This window comes from Mycena indigotica (assembly GCF_014461135.1).
Source record: "Mycena indigotica strain 171206Taipei chromosome Unknown Mind.scaff0011, whole genome shotgun sequence".
Classification (NCBI taxonomy): Eukaryota; Fungi; Basidiomycota; class Agaricomycetes; order Agaricales; family Mycenaceae; genus Mycena; species Mycena indigotica.
This window is the reverse complement of record NW_023503010.1, coordinates 1,884,296-1,901,257: the sequence shown is the minus strand read 5'-3', so window position 1 is coordinate 1,901,257 and position 16,962 is coordinate 1,884,296. Positions and strand designations below refer to the sequence as shown.

General features: G+C 50.5%; 5 protein-coding genes across 5 annotated transcripts; 4 read left to right on the top strand and 1 right to left on the bottom strand.

Moving 5' to 3' along the window:
* Positions 1-1,737: 1,737 nt before the first annotated feature.
* MIND_01174500 (1,3-beta-glucan synthase) lies at positions 1,738-7,588 on the top strand (the record flags this gene model as incomplete). The annotated part of the gene is made up of 11 exons (XM_037368262.1): positions 1,738-1,963; positions 2,019-2,272; positions 2,328-2,954; positions 3,004-3,993; positions 4,043-5,738; positions 5,783-5,962; positions 6,018-6,862; positions 6,915-7,245; positions 7,296-7,369; positions 7,421-7,484; positions 7,533-7,588. Exons 1-11 carry the CDS (start codon positions 1,750-1,752, stop codon positions 7,586-7,588), a joined length of 5,331 nt encoding a protein of 1,776 aa, XP_037215188.1. The 5' UTR covers positions 1,738-1,749.
* Positions 7,589-9,158: 1,570 nt separating this feature from the next.
* Positions 9,159-10,389, top strand: MIND_01174400 (uncharacterized protein; the record flags this gene model as incomplete). The annotated part of the gene is made up of 10 exons (XM_037368261.1): positions 9,159-9,250; positions 9,305-9,311; positions 9,364-9,458; positions 9,511-9,637; positions 9,688-9,751; positions 9,804-9,913; positions 9,963-9,981; positions 10,038-10,122; positions 10,174-10,229; positions 10,277-10,389. 10 exons carry the CDS (start codon positions 9,159-9,161, stop codon positions 10,387-10,389), a joined length of 768 nt encoding a protein of 255 aa, XP_037215187.1.
* Positions 10,390-11,524: 1,135 nt separating this feature from the next.
* MIND_01174300 (uncharacterized protein) lies at positions 11,525-12,602 on the top strand (the record flags this gene model as incomplete). Its single annotated transcript, XM_037368260.1, has 2 exons — positions 11,525-11,708; positions 11,758-12,602. 2 exons carry the CDS (start codon positions 11,525-11,527, stop codon positions 12,600-12,602), a joined length of 1,029 nt encoding a protein of 342 aa, XP_037215186.1.
* Positions 12,603-14,038: 1,436 nt separating this feature from the next.
* Positions 14,039-15,080, top strand: MIND_01174200 (Superoxide dismutase; the record flags this gene model as incomplete). Its single annotated transcript, XM_037368259.1, has 7 exons — positions 14,039-14,149; positions 14,199-14,376; positions 14,430-14,612; positions 14,663-14,730; positions 14,779-14,816; positions 14,871-14,955; positions 15,009-15,080. 7 exons carry the CDS (start codon positions 14,039-14,041, stop codon positions 15,078-15,080), a joined length of 735 nt encoding a protein of 244 aa, XP_037215185.1.
* A 159-nt stretch (positions 15,081-15,239) lies between these two features.
* Positions 15,240-16,536, bottom strand: MIND_01174100 (Velvet domain-containing protein; the record flags this gene model as incomplete). Its single annotated transcript, XM_037368258.1, has 7 exons — positions 15,240-15,398; positions 15,445-15,583; positions 15,633-15,670; positions 15,734-16,013; positions 16,062-16,134; positions 16,184-16,224; positions 16,280-16,536. 7 exons carry the CDS (start codon positions 16,534-16,536, stop codon positions 15,240-15,242), a joined length of 987 nt encoding a protein of 328 aa, XP_037215184.1.
* Between the last annotated feature and the right edge of the window lie 426 nt (positions 16,537-16,962).

Genomic DNA, 16,962 nt, shown 5'->3' with positions numbered 1-16,962 from the left:
TCACCACGTCTTTTACAGTAAGGCGAAGTGCAAGAAGCGGTGACCGGAGTTATTGGATAGGGTGGCAGAACGATGCAAAAGTGGCTTCGACATTATGCAAGGTTGAGACCAAGGAGGAGCAACAAGACAGTGACTGAAGTAAGAACCACCAACGACCATACCCCGTTCATCGTTATGAGACCGCGCCGATTCAATGGAGTCTTCGCCATCATGCCGGCCTTTGCTCAGAGAGTAAAAACCGACACAATGACATCTTTCTTGGGAGCGAATTTTGCGTGCAATCTACCCGAGCGAAAGTTGAACCATAAAGGCTACCCGGGCTCCACTGACCACACGAACTGCAGGTGCAGCCGCATAGAGGAACGACCAAGGCCACAACACTCGTCGATGCCCTCCCTCTAGATAATCGGACACCAAACGAAAACCGGGGAGGATGTTGGTGGGGTGCTCAGTCGACAGGAGTGCTGGACTAATGTCGAGAGTAAGTTCAAATCTGTCATTAGGTGAAGCTGAGTGGCTCACAAGCGGGACACTTACAAGTTGCCATAGTGTCACAGGATTAAAACCAATCTCTATCCAGAATTGAAGTCCAGTGGCTTCGGTATGAAGGTTGGGACCAAGGAAGAGCCACACAGCCACCTGAAACAAGTCTCCGCTGAAAATGGCGGATCGGAAAAGCCGCGATTCAGATTAAGTGCGGATGGGCATATGGACTTCGATTCGAGACTTGGGTGCGTGCGATGCTCGAGCTCGCGCTTGTGCCAGCCGATTTGGGTGTCCCTGAGGTGCAACAAGACTGGTTTGGGGTGGCGCAGGAGTCACTAAAACAAGTTCCTTTACGCAGTTCCGAACGAAGACGCAGTTTGTGCGGTCGAGAACAACGTGAAGGGATTGCAGCAGTGCGATGGAGGTTGCATCTTGAACAAAGGATGAATCACATTACAGTGGACGCATTCTCCCCTCAATCATGGGGCTGTTGGATTGAGAAAACTTCATTGGGGGGTTTGTAGGCATGTAATTCTCGATTACATCAAAGTTCGGGTAAGAGTAGAGTAGCTTGGTGGTGGCGTCGATGATGATTGCGTTGGCTCTGTTTGTTGAAAGCAAGGTTGAAAGGTTGACTTGCAAAGAATCTTGACAGGGAAAAGCGCCTTTGGGGTCATTCAAACAGATTGTGTTGGATGTCATGATGAGAGAACAGCACCGTCCGAGTAATCTGGTGAATATTAAAGCTGCGGAGATCAACGAAAACAGAGAATGTGGTCAATGGCTGGTCTCTTCTTTGGTGTCTATCCTTCGGGACTTTTATTTGTTCCTGTTTTTAGCGTGTCAGTCGGCGGTCGCATTGCCTTGCACTGTCACCGCACGACCTCCTGCATGTCTAGATTTAATGCTTGGCACTTGCAAGTGGGCCCTTGAAGACGAGTTAGAGACGATTCTAAGTCACGACAAAGACAGATATCGACTTGCAAATGTGCGGCGTGCAAGCACGGCAACTTGAAGGCCACACGGCTGATGGAGACCGTGGGGGGCATTTCGGGGAGCCGATGCCGAGCCTTTTTTGTGGCTGAAGTGGGCGGTGTTGACGAGGGCAGAGTAGATACTCTGTAATTTGACTGTATTCTTGTGTGTCTCGGTACTGGTGCAAGGTTAGAAGTCAAGTTTTTGTGCTTGAGGCCGCAGTCCGACCATGTGACATGCAAGTCCTAACGTCATAGCAGGCTCGTTCAGTGTTTCCTCTTTCCCTCCATGTCGTCGCCCCCACCGGGGAGCAGCCAAGACGGCTATCCCTCCGACTCCACTCCACCCTCCGTAGACGCCCATCCTAATGACCCATTCAGCACCCTGAATGGCTCTGGTCGACGATACTACGACAACGATGACCTTGAATACCCAAGTGTTGGTCGAAGAGATACCTATGTCTCGACAGATTATGACCGTGCCAGCTCTTATGACCCATACGGTCAGCCCTTTCCATCTTTCTATTTCTCCTGATCCAACTCACCACGTTGCTTTAGTCCCGCACGACACCGACTCTGATGGCGACAACTATGCCCAACGCTACACGACCTCTGCCGAGTCTCTTAGTGCCCAGAGAGCTGCTCATGCGTCGACACCAACATTCAGCGAGTACGCTAGCCCATATCCACCGGAGGCTTATCCCGCCTGGTCGACCGACCGCCAGATTCCGTTGTCCAAGGAGGAGATAGAGGACATCTTTTTGGACCTCACTCAGAAATTTGGATTTCAGCGCGACTCCATGCGGAATATGGTATGCCCCCTTGTTTGCTATATGATACACCAAGATCGTTGACGTTGTTTACAAGTTCGATTTTCTGATGCAACAACTCGACTCCCGAGCGTCCCGGATGTCCCCAAATCAAGCCTTACTAACTCTTCATGCGGACTACATCGGTGGCCAACACGCAAACTACCGCAAGTGGTATTTTGCCGCTCAACTTGACCTTGACGATGCCGTCGGTAACACACAAAATCCGGGCCTCAATCGTCTCAAATCGCAGAAGGGCAAGACAAGTGGGGCCAGGCCAGGTCGCGAGAAGGCTCTCAGTACAGCTCTTGAACGGTGGCGTTTGGCTATGCACAATATGAGCCAATACGACCGACTCCGACAAATTGCACTCTACCTGCTTGTTTGGGGCGAGAGTGCTCAAGTGCGATTCTGCCCTGAAGCTCTCTGCTTCATTTTCAAGTGCGCGGATGATTACTACCGTTCTCCAGAGTGCCAAAATCGGATGGACCCAATACCTGAAGGGATGTACTTGCGTTCGGTTGTACGACCGTTATATCGCTTCATTCGCGACCAGGGTTACGAGGTTTCTGAAGGAAAGTTTGTGAGGAGGGAGCGGGATCATGACGAGATAATCGGTTATGACGATGTCAACCAACTGTTCTGGTACCCTGAAGGAATTGCGCGCATTGTTTTGCAAGACAAGGTTCGTTGATTTAGCTTTGCGTTGACGCCGCGTTTATCCATTTTCACAGACGCGTCTGGTTGATATCGCTCCCCCTAAGCGTTTTATGCAATTTGATCGCATTGACTGGAATCGGGCGTTTTTCAAGACCTACTACGAAAGGCGATCGTTTGGCCACCTCCTTGTCAATTTCAACCGCGTCTGGGTCATCCACATCTCAATGTACTTTTTCTACACCTCGTACAACTCCACTCCGGTCTACGCCATCGGCAACAAGGTTGTTCCGGCCCTGAGATGGAGCGCTGTTGCGCTCGGTGGTGCGGTCGCAACTATTATCATGATTCTCGCCACTCTCGCGGAATTTTCGTACATCCCCACCACATGGAACAATACTTCCCATCTCACCAGGCGTCTACTCTTCCTCGTAGTCATCCTTGCCCTTACTGCTGGACCGACTTTCTATATTGCGGCTGTCTCCAGAAACGGTAGTACTGGCCAGGTCCCTCTCATCATCGGCATTGTGCAGTTCTGCATCTCCGCCATAGTCACCGTCGTTTTCGCTATTGTCCCTTCTGGGCGGATGTTTGGCGACCGCGTTGCAGGCAAGAGCAGGAAATATCTCGCTAGTCAAACCTTCACTGCTTCATACCCTCACATGGGTGCTAAGAGCCGGTTTGCCTCGATTCTTCTCTGGGTTCTTGTTTTCGGCTGCAAATTTGTCGAATCTTACTTCTATCTGACCCTCTCGTTCCGGGCGCCCATCGTCGAAATGGTCGGGATGAAGATCCAGGGCTGCAACGACAAGTTTTTTGGCAATAACTTGTGCCGAAACCACGTCGCGTTCACGTTAGCCATCATGTATATCATGGAACTCGTCCTCTATTTCCTCGACACATTCCTGTGGTATGTCATCTGGAATACGGTCTTCAGCATTGGGCGGTCTTTCACACTCGGCTTGTCTATCTGGACACCTTGGGGCGACATTTACCAACGCTTGCCAAAAAGGATTTATGCCAAGTTGTTGGCGACCACTGATATGGAGACAAAGTACAAACCAAAGGTGGCGTCATATTCCAAGTCCCCAAAGTTTAAATCCTTACATTCTGCAGGTTCTTGTGTCCCAAATTTGGAACGCCATCATTATATCCATGTATCGCGAACATCTGCTGTCCATCGACCACGTTCAGAAATTGCTCTACCATCAAGTTGACGCGGCTAACGGTCGCCGAAGCCTTCGCGCCCCTCCTTTCTTCACCGGTGAAGGCTCTTCAGACAAATTCCTCCCACACAACAGTGAAGCGGAACGCCGAATCTCGTTCTTTGCTCAGAGTTTGACTACCGCCATTCCCGCGCCGATACCGGTCGACGCGATGCCGACTTTCACTGTTCTCACTCCGCATTACAGTGAGAAGATATTGCTTTCCTTGAGGGAGATCATTCGGGAGGAAGACAAGAATGCCCGCGTCACTCTCCTCGAATATCTCAAGCAGCTGCACCCGGTCGACTGGGAAAATTTCGTCAAGGACACCAAGATTCTTGCAGAGGAGTCGGCGATGATGACTGGCACAATGCCATTTTCGCCCCACGACGAGAAGGCTGCAAGTAAAGCTGACGACCTGCCGTTTTACTTCATTGGTTTCAAGAGCGCTGCCCCTGAATTTACGCTGCGGACTCGGATTTGGAGTTCTCTCCGAGCACAGACTCTATACCGCACAGTGTCTGGTATGATGAACTACTCCAAAGCCATCAAGCTCCTTTATCGCGTCGAAAACCCGGACGTTGTTCAGCACTATGGTACCAATCCAGACAAACTGGAGCGTGAGCTGGAACGAATGGCAAGGAGAAAATTCAAATTCGTCGTTTCGATGCAACGTTACAGCAAGTTCAACAAGGAAGAGCAGGAGAATGCAGAGTTCTTATTACGCGCCTATCCGGATCTTCAAATCGCTTATCTTGAGGAGGAGCCCCCTAAACGCGAAGGCGGCGAGCCTAGAATCTTCTCGGTCCTCATCGATGGACACAGCGAGTTTATTGGCGACACTGGTCGTCGTCGGCCCAAGTTCCGCATCGAATTACCTGGTAACCCGATTCTCGGTGACGGCAAATCGGACAACCAGAACCACGCAATCATTTTCTACCGCGGAGAATACTTGCAGCTCATCGACGCCAATCAGGACAATTATCTCGAAGAATGTCTCAAGATTCGTAACATACTTGGCGAGTTCGAAGAGTTCCAGGTGGAGGAAACCAGTCCATATTCGCGTTGGGACACCAATCCCAAGAATTTCAGCAAAACGGCGCCTGTCGCGATCGTTGGCGCCCGCGAATATATCTTCTCGGAAAACATCGGCATTCTTGGAGATGTTGCTGCCGGAAAGGAGCAAACATTCGGTACTCTGGCTGCTCGATCAATGGCCTGGATTGGAGGCAAGTTGCATTACGGCCACCCGGATTTCCTGAATGCGCTGTATATGACAACCCGCGGCGGTGTTTCCAAGGCTCAAAAGGGTTTGCATCTCAACGAAGATATCTATGCTGGGATGAATGCTTTCGGTCGTGGAGGGCGTATCAAACACACCGAGTACTATCAATGCGGCAAGGGACGTGACCTTGGATTCGGAACTATTCTCAACTTCCAGACTAAGATCGGCACGGGAATGGGAGAGCAAATGTTGAGTCGCGAGTACTACTACATGGGCACACAACTCCCCATCGACCGTTTCCTGACGTTCTACTACAACCACCCTGGATTCCATATCAACAACATGTTGGTCATCTTGTCAGTTCAAGTCTTCATATTGACGAGTATGTGCACATTCGTTGTTATTCTATTTGCTAATGTTTTATAGTGGTTTTCCTGGGAACCTTGAACGAGTCGATCACGATTTGTCGTTACACTGGCTCAGGCCAGTTCAGGGCTGGTCAATCGGGTTGCTATAATCTGATCAATGTCTTTGGGTGGATTCGTCGCTGCATCATCAGTATTTTCTTGGTATTCATGATTTCGTTCTTGCCGTTGTTCTTACAAGGTATCTCTATTTCGGCCTTGACTGATAGTAGAGCGCTGACCTTGTTCTATTGCAGAGCTTGTTGAGCGTGGAACATGGAAGGCTGTCTCACGACTAGTCAAACAATTCGCATCGCTCTCGCCCATTTTCGAAGTTTTCTCCACTCAAATATACACTCACTCGATCTTGAGTAACTTGACATTCGGTGGAGCTCGCTACATTGCCACAGGACGAGGCTTTGCGACCAGCAGGATGCACTTCAGCACACTCTTCTCGCGCTTCGCTGGTCCTAGTATCTACCTTGGGATGCGGACATTGATAATGTTGCTCTACGTGACGTTGTCGATGTGGACGCCATACCTAATCTACTTCTGGGCTTCCATTCTCTCTCTGTGTGTCGCCCCGTTCCTCTTCAACCCGCATCAATTTGTCTTTTCGGAATGGGTCGTGGATTATCGGGAATTTTTGCGATGGATGATGAGGGGAAACTCCCGATCACATGTCAACTCATGGATTGGGTACTGTCGTTTGACGCGCACAATGATTACTGGCTACAAGAAGAAGAAACTCGGCCACCCATCGGAGAAACTTTCTGGAGACGTCCCGCGAGCTGGTTGGCGCGCCGTTTTGTGGACTGAAGTGCTCTTCCCCAGCGTCATGGCCGTCTTGTTCGTCATCGCATACATGTTCGTCAAGTCATTCCCAGTCGATGGGAAATTCCCGCCCAGCCCACTCGTCCGAATCCTCGTAATTTCTCTGGGGCCTATTGCTTGGAATGCGCTTGTTCTCCTGCTGCTTTTCCTTTGCTCTATCTCCCTCGGTCCGATGCTTGATTCTATGTTCCCGATGTTTGGCTCAGTCATAGCCTTCATCGCCCATGTGTTGGGAACTCTTGGGATGATTGCATTCTTTGAATTCTTCGTTAGTTTTTCTCTTCCTCTCTCTTGAAATGGCGACTGAATCCTTCTTTTAGTGGTTCCTGGAGCTATGGAATGTGTCACATGCTGTTTTGGGGCTGATTACCATTATCGCCATCCAGCGAGCCGTTCATAAGATTCTCATTTCCGTGTTCTTGTCTCGGGAATTCAAGCACGATGAGACCAATCGGGCGTGGTGGACCGGTCGATGGTACGGTAGGGGGCTGGGAACACATGTCATGTCGCAGCCTGCTCGGGAGTTTGTTGTCAAGATTATGGAACTCTCATTATGGAGTTCCGACCTCATTCTTGGACATATCCTGCTGCTCATGCTGACTCCACCTGTGTTGATCCCCTACTTCGACCGACTTCACAACACTATGTTGTGTGCGTTCTCTCCATTTTATTAATTTCTGATTTGACTCACCCAATATCAGTCTGGTTACGACCTTCAAAACAGATCCGCGCTCCTTTGTACTCCCTCAAGCAACGACGACAACGGCGGTGGATCGTATGCTATTTTCCTCGTCACCGCCCTGATAGCTAACTGTTACTTGTTCAGATCATCAAGTATGGTATCATCTATGTATTAGTCGTCGCCTTCATCGTCTGCCTCATTGCTCTGCGTATGTTAACCGTCCTTGGTTTTTGGGTCCTGTACTCACGTGATCTAGCTGTCGTTTTCCGCACCTCTCTTCATTTGGACTGTTCCATTTGTCAAAACTTATAACGGACTCTAATATCCCCTGATGTTGACGCTCATGACCAACCAGCATACAAACAAACATACTCCTATAGACACATCCACCCCACACGCACTCGTTTACTTGTTGTGGTGTTTTGGATTATTTTCATGGACGCATCCTAGTAGTAGGCTATCCCCCTTTGGATCATTTGATATCTCCTCTTGCGCATGAAGGACATTATGCAGTATAATAAATCCCGATATACGAAGCCAACAACTTGAACCCAACACGACCAGCTGACTCAGATCATCACGCGCAGGTGGTGGAGATCAAGTATTCGATGGGTACAGATGATCCAACTTCAGGCGAAGAAGATGTCCGTTTATGCACTAGCAGGGCTCTTGTTGTAGAGCGCCTGATGATGATAGTCCCTCAGTGCGTCATAGAATGTTCAACTTTCTCCAAACATGTGGAAGACCCGCAGGCATTGTTGTCTTCTCACTTGGCACCGTGGCGTCAAAACACCAGTGTCCGAGATGCAGTAGCAATGGGCCATACTGAGGCTTTACCTTATTGCCGCGCATGAGGCTTTACATACACTGGGAGACCGCCAAACGCAGAATCACTGCATGGTAACGCCCATACATGTGGAAGACGGAACCAGGTTCCGAGCGGCGCAGTTGTCCGAATGGTCCGAATCGGTACGCAAGCAACAAGCAAGAGAAACGCGACCAAAAATGGTATCTTTTTGGAACATGTGGGGAAACTCAGCCTGGGAAAAGCAATCATGACGCGTCTCTTGATTAGGGGTACCTTACCCATACAGTCAGGTAAAGAAGATAGAGCGCATGTCCCACAGTCGCCGATCCGACCTCAGGTAGATCGCTCAAAAGGGCAGTTGGTCTGCATTTTCATGGCTCGTAGTTTTGTCGCCGACCACAAACAATGAATTGTTTGCACAACCATCTTGTTCTCGAGTCGCGGTTTAGATTAGATGTCTGTGGACCAGGGCGGGAAGGACACCATCTTCCCCAACTGTTCCTCGGCAGACCGTTGGCTTGACTCCACGGCGCGCCGCCGTTGAACCTGGTGACCTCGAGTCCACCTTGAGTCTTTCGGACTGATACGGAGTCTTTCTTGTTGTTGCGTCGTTAATGACCCGAGTGTGGCCTGGGGATCAATGATCGACGATAGATGTTGAATGCAAAGTACTTGTGTTTTTTCACCAGCGCAGGACCAAGCAGATATAGACGTAGCAAGACAAGTGCTAGCCTTAGAGAACAGCCTGAGCCCCATACCCGGCACTTTCCCGGAAACACGGCACCGTGGAGGGCTGGTAGATGGAAAGCAGGTGAAAGAAACAACCAAGAAAGAAGCAGAAGACAATCATTGAATCGCAAGAAGACAATGGTTACGCAACTCATGTGACCATCAACTTGATCCAAGCTCAACCGACACACACATCGCACCAACACATGCTTGCACTACCATTCGGTCCTACCCTGACGGAAGGATGGATACTGGTCATGGGATGGTCCAACTACATCGTATAAAAACTCCAGGCGACAATCGTAGTAGACTCTGTCGAGTGGTTTTCCTCCAATCGTCTCAGCCATGAAGTCCTTCGCCGCCTTGCTCGCCTTTGTCGCCGTTGCTTCCGCGGACCGCGTTATCACGGTCTATAACGCATGCCCATTCACAGTCTGGTCAGTATCATTCTATCCGACCTGCTTTAGGCTCATTATTAACTTGCTCCTTAGGCCTGCGGTGAATAACGCGTTCCATTACTTTCAAGTTGATCTGACGAAATGATTCTCAGTTGTTCACCGACCCCAACAGTCCCGGTGGACGACCCGCCCAAGTCACGGGCTGGGAAGCAGGCAAATTCACTGCCGTCACCTTCAATGTTCCTGAGTATGTCGTTTTCGTTTTTGCTCTTGTCGAATGGCTCTGAGTAGAATAACAGGCGATGGAACGGCCGTATTTGGGGTCGCCGTAACTGCAACTTTGCCAACGGCAATACTGATCCCAATACTTCTTGTCTCGACGGCGGTTGCAATGGTGGATTGAAATGCGCCTTCATTGGCGGCACTGTAAGCCTTCTCTTCTCGCGATCCCAAAGAGTTGCTCATCGTAACCTTAGGGCGTCCCCCCGGCTACCGTCGCCGAGTTCAATCTGAATGCCGATGGTGTCGATTGGTATGATGGTATGTCTTCTGGTGTTCAACTTTTCCTGCGATGGTTTTAAATTCTCCTCAGTGTCTCTTGTCGATGGCTACAACCTTCCCATGCGCATCACCAACGATGTTGGCTGCCCCGCCCCCGACTGCCCTGTTGACCTCGGGCCAAACTGCCCCGCTGAACTCAAGGTAGATACCGCGCATTATCAGCTAACTTCAATTTCTTACCGCATTCAAGGGTCCGTTCGACAGCGTCGGTACGCGCAAATCTGGGGTGTCAAGAATCTTTTTTTCTGAGAAGCGACTTCTTTAGGTTTCCCTGTTGGCTGCAAGTCTGCCTGTGTCGTCGATTCCCTTGCCGGAAAGAATGCCCACAATCCCAACTGCTGCACTGACGAGTGAGCCCGCCGATTCAATCTGCCATTTATTTTTGCTTACAAGCATCTCAGGTTCTCAACTCCCGGAGCCTGCCCTCCCTCCGGCGTGCGCCACTACGACTACTTCAGTGCGTCATGATTTCCCCTCTGACCGATCATCTGACCCGCATTGCAGAGAGGAACTGCCCCAACTCGTACGCTTACGCCTACGACGAGAGCTCCGGCACGGCGCTCTGGACCTGCGCTGCCAACCGCCGCCCCCACTACACCATCACTCTCTGCCCTTGAAGCAGCAAATCGTTGGAGGAGCGGACACAATATTGAAATTTTGATGCCTTTCTTTTTACGATCTTGGAATGTCAATGTACCTGTATTTACGTTTGAACAATGGAAGACGATGTGCGCTCATGTGATCGTTATTCTCCAGCTTGGCTGCCTTGGGCATTTATTTGGTTGCTTCGTGACATTCAAATGCAATGACCTGTCAAGATAAGATAAGATGTGACAGGTTAATCGGAAAAACTTATCTATGACGCAATGAATTGCACACAGGGGCTATTGGGATTGGTTGGCGTTTTCTTCCGTGCCCTCCACGAGAGAGTCGCAACGAGAGCGGCGTGAATGCCGGTATTAGTTTCCTTACAACTGCCGGTAAATATAGCCCATGGAGGGACATATAGAACAAGACGTGGGTCAAACCAGCGGGAGTTGAGTAATGAGAATGCACTGAACAGGCAGTTGAACATGGAGACCACGGATGAGTAAGGACAAGAACAGAATCGAGTTTTGGGGCCGTTGCCATAGCAGAAGAGTGCCATTTTGACTTTGTGTGTTCTTGACAGCGTTGAAGAAAATGTTATTGGCAAGTTTGCAAGTTGGACCTTCACATTTGACAATGAAATAGGGCGTGAGACACAAACTGTTGTTGTGGTTGGAGATTTGCCTCAGGTTCCTTAGATTTTGTTGATCATACATGTCTCAGGACCATCGATAGAAGCCGAACTTCACGTGCACGTCGTTGCACTGGGGTGAGTAATAGCGAGTTATACGGACTGCACGGCGCACAAGAGCGGTGATAAGTTTCCACGTGTGGTAGACCCGCGCCGCAGAATTAACACTCGACGACATCGGTAAACGCGCCATCTGCCACAGGCCCACGAGGCAAGCAATCGATGCGTGGATTTCTGCCGATTTTTCCTTGCAGGAGGCGCTGGAAAAACAGTGTGGACTGGGATAGGAGATGTGGGTGCGCAACAGGAAGGACAATATGACAGAGAAGTAGGCCAAATCGGTGTAGGACAAAGGGACATAGAGTGGATGTTTTTTGATCCAAATGATGTAACTGGTCATGGCCGGCTTCTCGGACCAAAACAACACCCTTACTCGCAACCCATTTTTTTCCTTCTTCCTGACCTCCACCACGATGGCAGCGCTCGTACCGCTAGCCATCATCACACTCCTTGCTACTGCTTCCCTCTCAGCCCCCGCCACGGCCCTCTTTCGGGCTACCCGACGCGCTCAGCCAGAGCATCCCCCGGTTGAAGACAACGCTGAACCTTCACTCGACAGTCAACTTCAGCCAAACGACGCGCCCATAGTGGAGCCAAGTAAGTATTTGGATGCATTTAGACCCATGGTATTGAGAGAATGTTGTAGGAAGCATTCTTGCTGCTCTGTTGGGCCACGCTGCCGCTGTCGTTCTCGCGTCAATCCGTCTGACGACGCCGACTACCATCTCCCAACCCCTTCCAGCCTCTGACGAGCCCCAGAAGACGCGTGTTTCTATTGCACAAGATGGAGAAAGCGTCAGCGTCGAGACTATGTTGGCATCACAAGCCAACGACCAAGTCCAAGTTCGTCCTGACACTCCTCGGCCATTAGATACCGCCAATCCTCCTCCTCTTCCCGCTACCTTTCCTGTGTTTGCGCCTGTCGTCGGCCCGACGCTGACGACAGCGCCCAGCCGACGTTCCGTGTTGCAGCCTTCCCCATCACATCATGGTGTACAGCTCTGGCCACCACATGTCGGGCAACGAAATCTTCCGCCGTATTCAGTCGATATGAACATCTCTTGGGAAGAGATATGGCCATCACCCCGCCAGACTCTTGGGAATTCAGCTAAGACAATGTCAACCAATAGTATGACACTTGTCTGGTCAGACCCACCCACCCGTCAATTCGTCCCCAAAGACGAAAACGACGATGACGATAATACTTGTGGCTCCTCATCAGATATGGACTCAGACAGTGATATGGAGGACGCGTTTGATCTTGTTCAGCGACTGGACGACGACGACCTCATTTCTGCCCTTCAAGCACTCTCTCTCTCTGAAATCACTGCAGCCAAGACCAAGCCACAATTATCTTCGGCCCAAATTCAGGCATTCCTCGCATCTCTGCCTCCCGCAGGCATTTCGCCTTTCTGTCCCCCACCGACACCAACGCCGCCCCCGCCTCAGCCAGCTTCAACCACGGTTACGTGGAGGCTGGACTGGTGTTGACCCACTGAGGTTTCGCAAGTCGACAGGACTCTGTGCATTCACTCCCTTCGTCATTCACTCTCAATTCAACGCAAACACACGTCACACAGACTCTTTTTCCCTGTGCATTTACATTCTTCACTCTCCGCATCATCTCGCACTCACATCGCCGCACCGCAATCCGTCCCCATCCAAAAACCAAGTACTGTACCTCGCTGTATACTCGTTGACCTGCATTCTCCTCGCATAGATTAAGTAGGGTACTTGTAATTTTTCGGTTCCGTCTAATCAGCAAGTGGTTGGAAAATCGAATCATCAGAAGACATCGACTATGACCTTGTGAGCTTCGATACGACGACTTGTTTGCCTGCTTCCTGGTCAACGCGGCCATGAGCTGCAAAATCAGGGTCCTGGTCTTCGACCTACCAAAAACTGCCTGACAGTCAATCTACGGGCTTCTTGAGCATGAGGGTCGACGAAGCTATCGATTCCGCTCTTCCGCTTTCAAACAGCACAATCGCGGGTGTGCCTTGTGGTTGACCGGCGACTGACTAGAGGTGTGACAGCTCTGAGCTATTTGAGAGTTCGAGACGAGAAGCGGAGATAATTCGAGTGTTCAGGTAGACCCAGTGTGAGTTCAAGGTACCAGATGCGTATGGAGTTTCATGGAGCGCCAATCAACGGCGTAGCTTGGACTATCATGGCTCGTCGCAAGGAGATCACATTTCCCCGTGTCTGAGTCGTACAGCACACCCGACTCTGCGATTCGGGGTCAGGGCTGCGGGCTAGCCAGAAGATGAAGCAGGGCTTCCGAGGGCAGAAGGCTGTTAACCAATGAGCGGACGAATCATTCGAAATAGCCCCAAAAACTCACATCGAGGATTTATACGTCATGTTGTATGTTTTCGCTCTGTTTGCACTCTGAATCGTTTTAAGGGCATCTCAGCCAAACTAGAATTTGAGGGCGGGCAGAGGTGAGTACGAGAACAACAACTAGTCAGGCGTTGTGGAGAGGCCTTCTGTTTCGTGAATCGGAGGAACGGAGAGGGGTAGTGGCTAATAGTTGTCTAGGTGTCCTCTGGGAATTATCTTGACTGTCATGCGAAGAACTGGGAGACACTTGTGAGAGGGAAGCAATACTTGGCTTCGTGCTTGTTGCTGACCGGAAACCGATGAGGCCCATCTCGAGCATAAATAGGAGGTGGTATAGCGGAATGAAGTTAGTCACTACATGAGCGAGCTGACTGCAGATATTATGATAGAACAAAGAAGGAAGGATACAAGCACTGTGGCATTATAAGCAGCGGCGGCGAGAGTTGCGTTCATCACTTTGAGGAAGTTCATTCCCAGATGCATAGACAATTTGCTCGTATCTTGAACCCAGTTACAATCTACGGAATCAAGTTGGTTCGCCTCACGTGCTCCGACGTCATCACCTCCTCACTCATCCTCACACCATGCTCTCCATTGCGCGACGCTCACTCCGCCCTTCACTGGCGCGGTCTTTATTAGCCCCGGCGCTGACATCCTCCTTACATACGCTTCCGGAGCTCCCTTATGCTTACAACGTGCGCTTTTAGTGACACTCTTCGAACGCGTCTGACTTGTTTTGCTCAGGCTCTCGAGCCGTACATCTCCGAAGAGATTATGACTCTGCATCACAAGAAACACCACCAAACCTATGTCACAGGGCTTAACGCTGCGGAAGAGGCGTACAGCAAGCTCACCGGGGACTCTGCCGCCATAACCAAAGAGAAGATTGGGCTCCAGGCGGCGCTCAAATTCAACGGCGGTGGTAGGCAGTCTTGTCCAGGATGTGCATAACAGTGTTGACGGCTTTGTCATTAGGACACATCAACCATTCGCTCTTCTGGAAGAACCTCGCGCCGGCTGGTCAAGATGGCGGTAAAATCTCAGACGGACCGCTCAAGGCCGCCATTGAGCGCGATTTTGGCTCGGTGGAGGAGTTCAAGAAGACCTTCAATGCGAAGACCGCCGCCATCCAGGGCAGTGGCTGGGGCTGGTTGGTATGTCTTGCTTTCCTTCATTCATCCGGGCGCTGACCGAACACACTATTTCAGGGTTACAGCTCCGCGCTGAAGAAGCTCGAGATCGTCACGACGGCAAACCAGGACCCCCTCATAAGTTCGTGCCCTCCATACGGCCGGTCACCGCTTCCTTTTAACGAGCTATATAGCACACACCCCGATCATTGGCGTTGATATTTGGGAGCATGTACGTCCTTTTGCCTTCATCCATCTGATTCTTTGGTTTTAACACGCTACTCAGGCTTTCTATCTCCAGGCAAGCACACTTGACTGCTCGTACTGTTCTTACTAACAGCCCTCTCAAGTACAAGAACGTCAAGCCCGATGTATGTCTTCATTTCCAGGCCATGCTTCAATAATTGGCTCATCTCGGCCTTAGTATCTGAATGCTATTTGGAATGTCATCAACTTCAAAGAGGCGGAGAAACGTTTAGTAGAGGTGACCAATTAGTACATTTCAGTCACGAAAAACATTTGTTTCAGCAAATAACAATGCACAAGCCATGGTTAAGTACGTTGTACACTAATGATTGGTCTTCCAGATTGTGATAGTAAGGTAAATAAGAGGGCAATGGAGAGAACGAGCGCAAATCTTGAACGGAAGAGTGGTCTAATCTTCGTCATAATCACTCCCATCTGCATCGGAGAGGATTCTGTCGGGAACGCGCTCAGTCGTGAACGGCGAGCTGAGGATGGTCGGCCGTTCTTTCCGCTTGCGTTTCCGTTCTGTTTCGCGGACATTGACTCGAACGCCATACCGTGCGAGATGCTGGACAGTGGTCGGTCAACAAAGCAGGAGAAATTGAAAGACTAACTTTCGTCAAATCAGTGCTTCTTCCCAGCGGTGGGACTTCCTTTGATGAATAGATTCGGAATATCTGCCCGAAGCAGTCTGCTTGGATGGGCTGGTTGGTGTGGCCACTTGGTTTCGAGTAGATGTCGAAAAATCGGTATCTGGCGAGAGAGTGATTGAGAAGCGTATAACAAGGGATAAGGGGCTTACTGAAGTAGGAAGTACCCTTCGCTCTTCACCGCAAGGTCCTGCCAAACAAGGCAATTAGCCTGCCAGGAACCAGAGGACGAAAAAAGAAAATTATGGCGCACGGCGAATGTAAATAGCAATGATGTTTTCCCCTTCCACGGTATAGGATCGACCTGGACAAAAGTGGTGCCTGCAAGGGCGGTTGTAGCCTTGGATGTCGTGGGAGACGAGGCCACTGGATAATGACTATTATGGTCTGGCACAGAGCGAAACGTATATGTTCCGTCCGGCGCTGGTGCGGCCGGGTAATAGCTTGGCGATGCTGGCGGCGACACCTCAGGTGACGGCGGCGGGACGGGGATGAGGTCCACAGTACACATGAGGCCTAGAATGTGAATATTACTGGGAATGTATGAGCTTTACATCGCCAGAAAGCGCAATAGGTCGCACTCATAGTCTAGCTCTTGCTCCGTCTGTGCGGCTGTACCAGGATTGAAGACCTCATAAAGCCGGAGGCAGGCAACTGGAATTCGTATATCAGCCCAGACCAGAACCACTGAGCTTTTCGGGACCTGGAGGAGGATCTAGCGGTCTCCGATCAACTTTGGCATACCTAAGAGCGGTGGGTTGAATAAAATTTCTCAATAGAAGTGAGAGGCAACACGTACTTGCGTCCAAACGCGGCAGCTTGTATTTCGTCCAAGGTAGCGCGGATAGTCCTACCAGCGAATTGTCCTTCAGTAAAATAGATCGGTCTGCCTATAAGGCTCTCTGGACCAGGCTGATGGCTCAGGTCAAAGTGATGATGCATTTCGCCAGCGTGTTGGGCTCTGGAAGGACCGGCAATCGCGAGCGAAGGGATGGCGCCGTTTTGTGGGAGGTGGGATAGTTGATGAAACCCCGCGCCATATGATTGGGAATACATTTCCGACCGAGCAAAGTTTAGTGTGGATGGTGGTGGAGGAGGGGAGCAAGAGACGACAGTTTCGTGAGTTTTAGCCGCACACAGATTTTCAAGTCGTTGCTGGTAGTTATCGATGGAGCCAAGGCTGAGCGCGTGTAGTTTTGGTCTTTTTATAACAAGTTGAGTGAAGAACTGGTGGCAAGATCGCGGTTATCTGGCAGTTCTGGGAAACAGCGAGCACTCAACGAAGGAAGAATCCAGGATGAAAGGCACGAAGCCGTTGCCGAAGCTGAGCCTAGTTAGCACCTTGAGGTCATCAGCATCCGTCAGAGTCGATGAATGGCCCGAATCGCCGCAGGACTCAAGTGGGAGTTAACAGAAGGAATCATCCTGATGGGTATGTGACATAAGCTTATCTCATCCTCATGTCTGTCGCGTTTTCTCTCT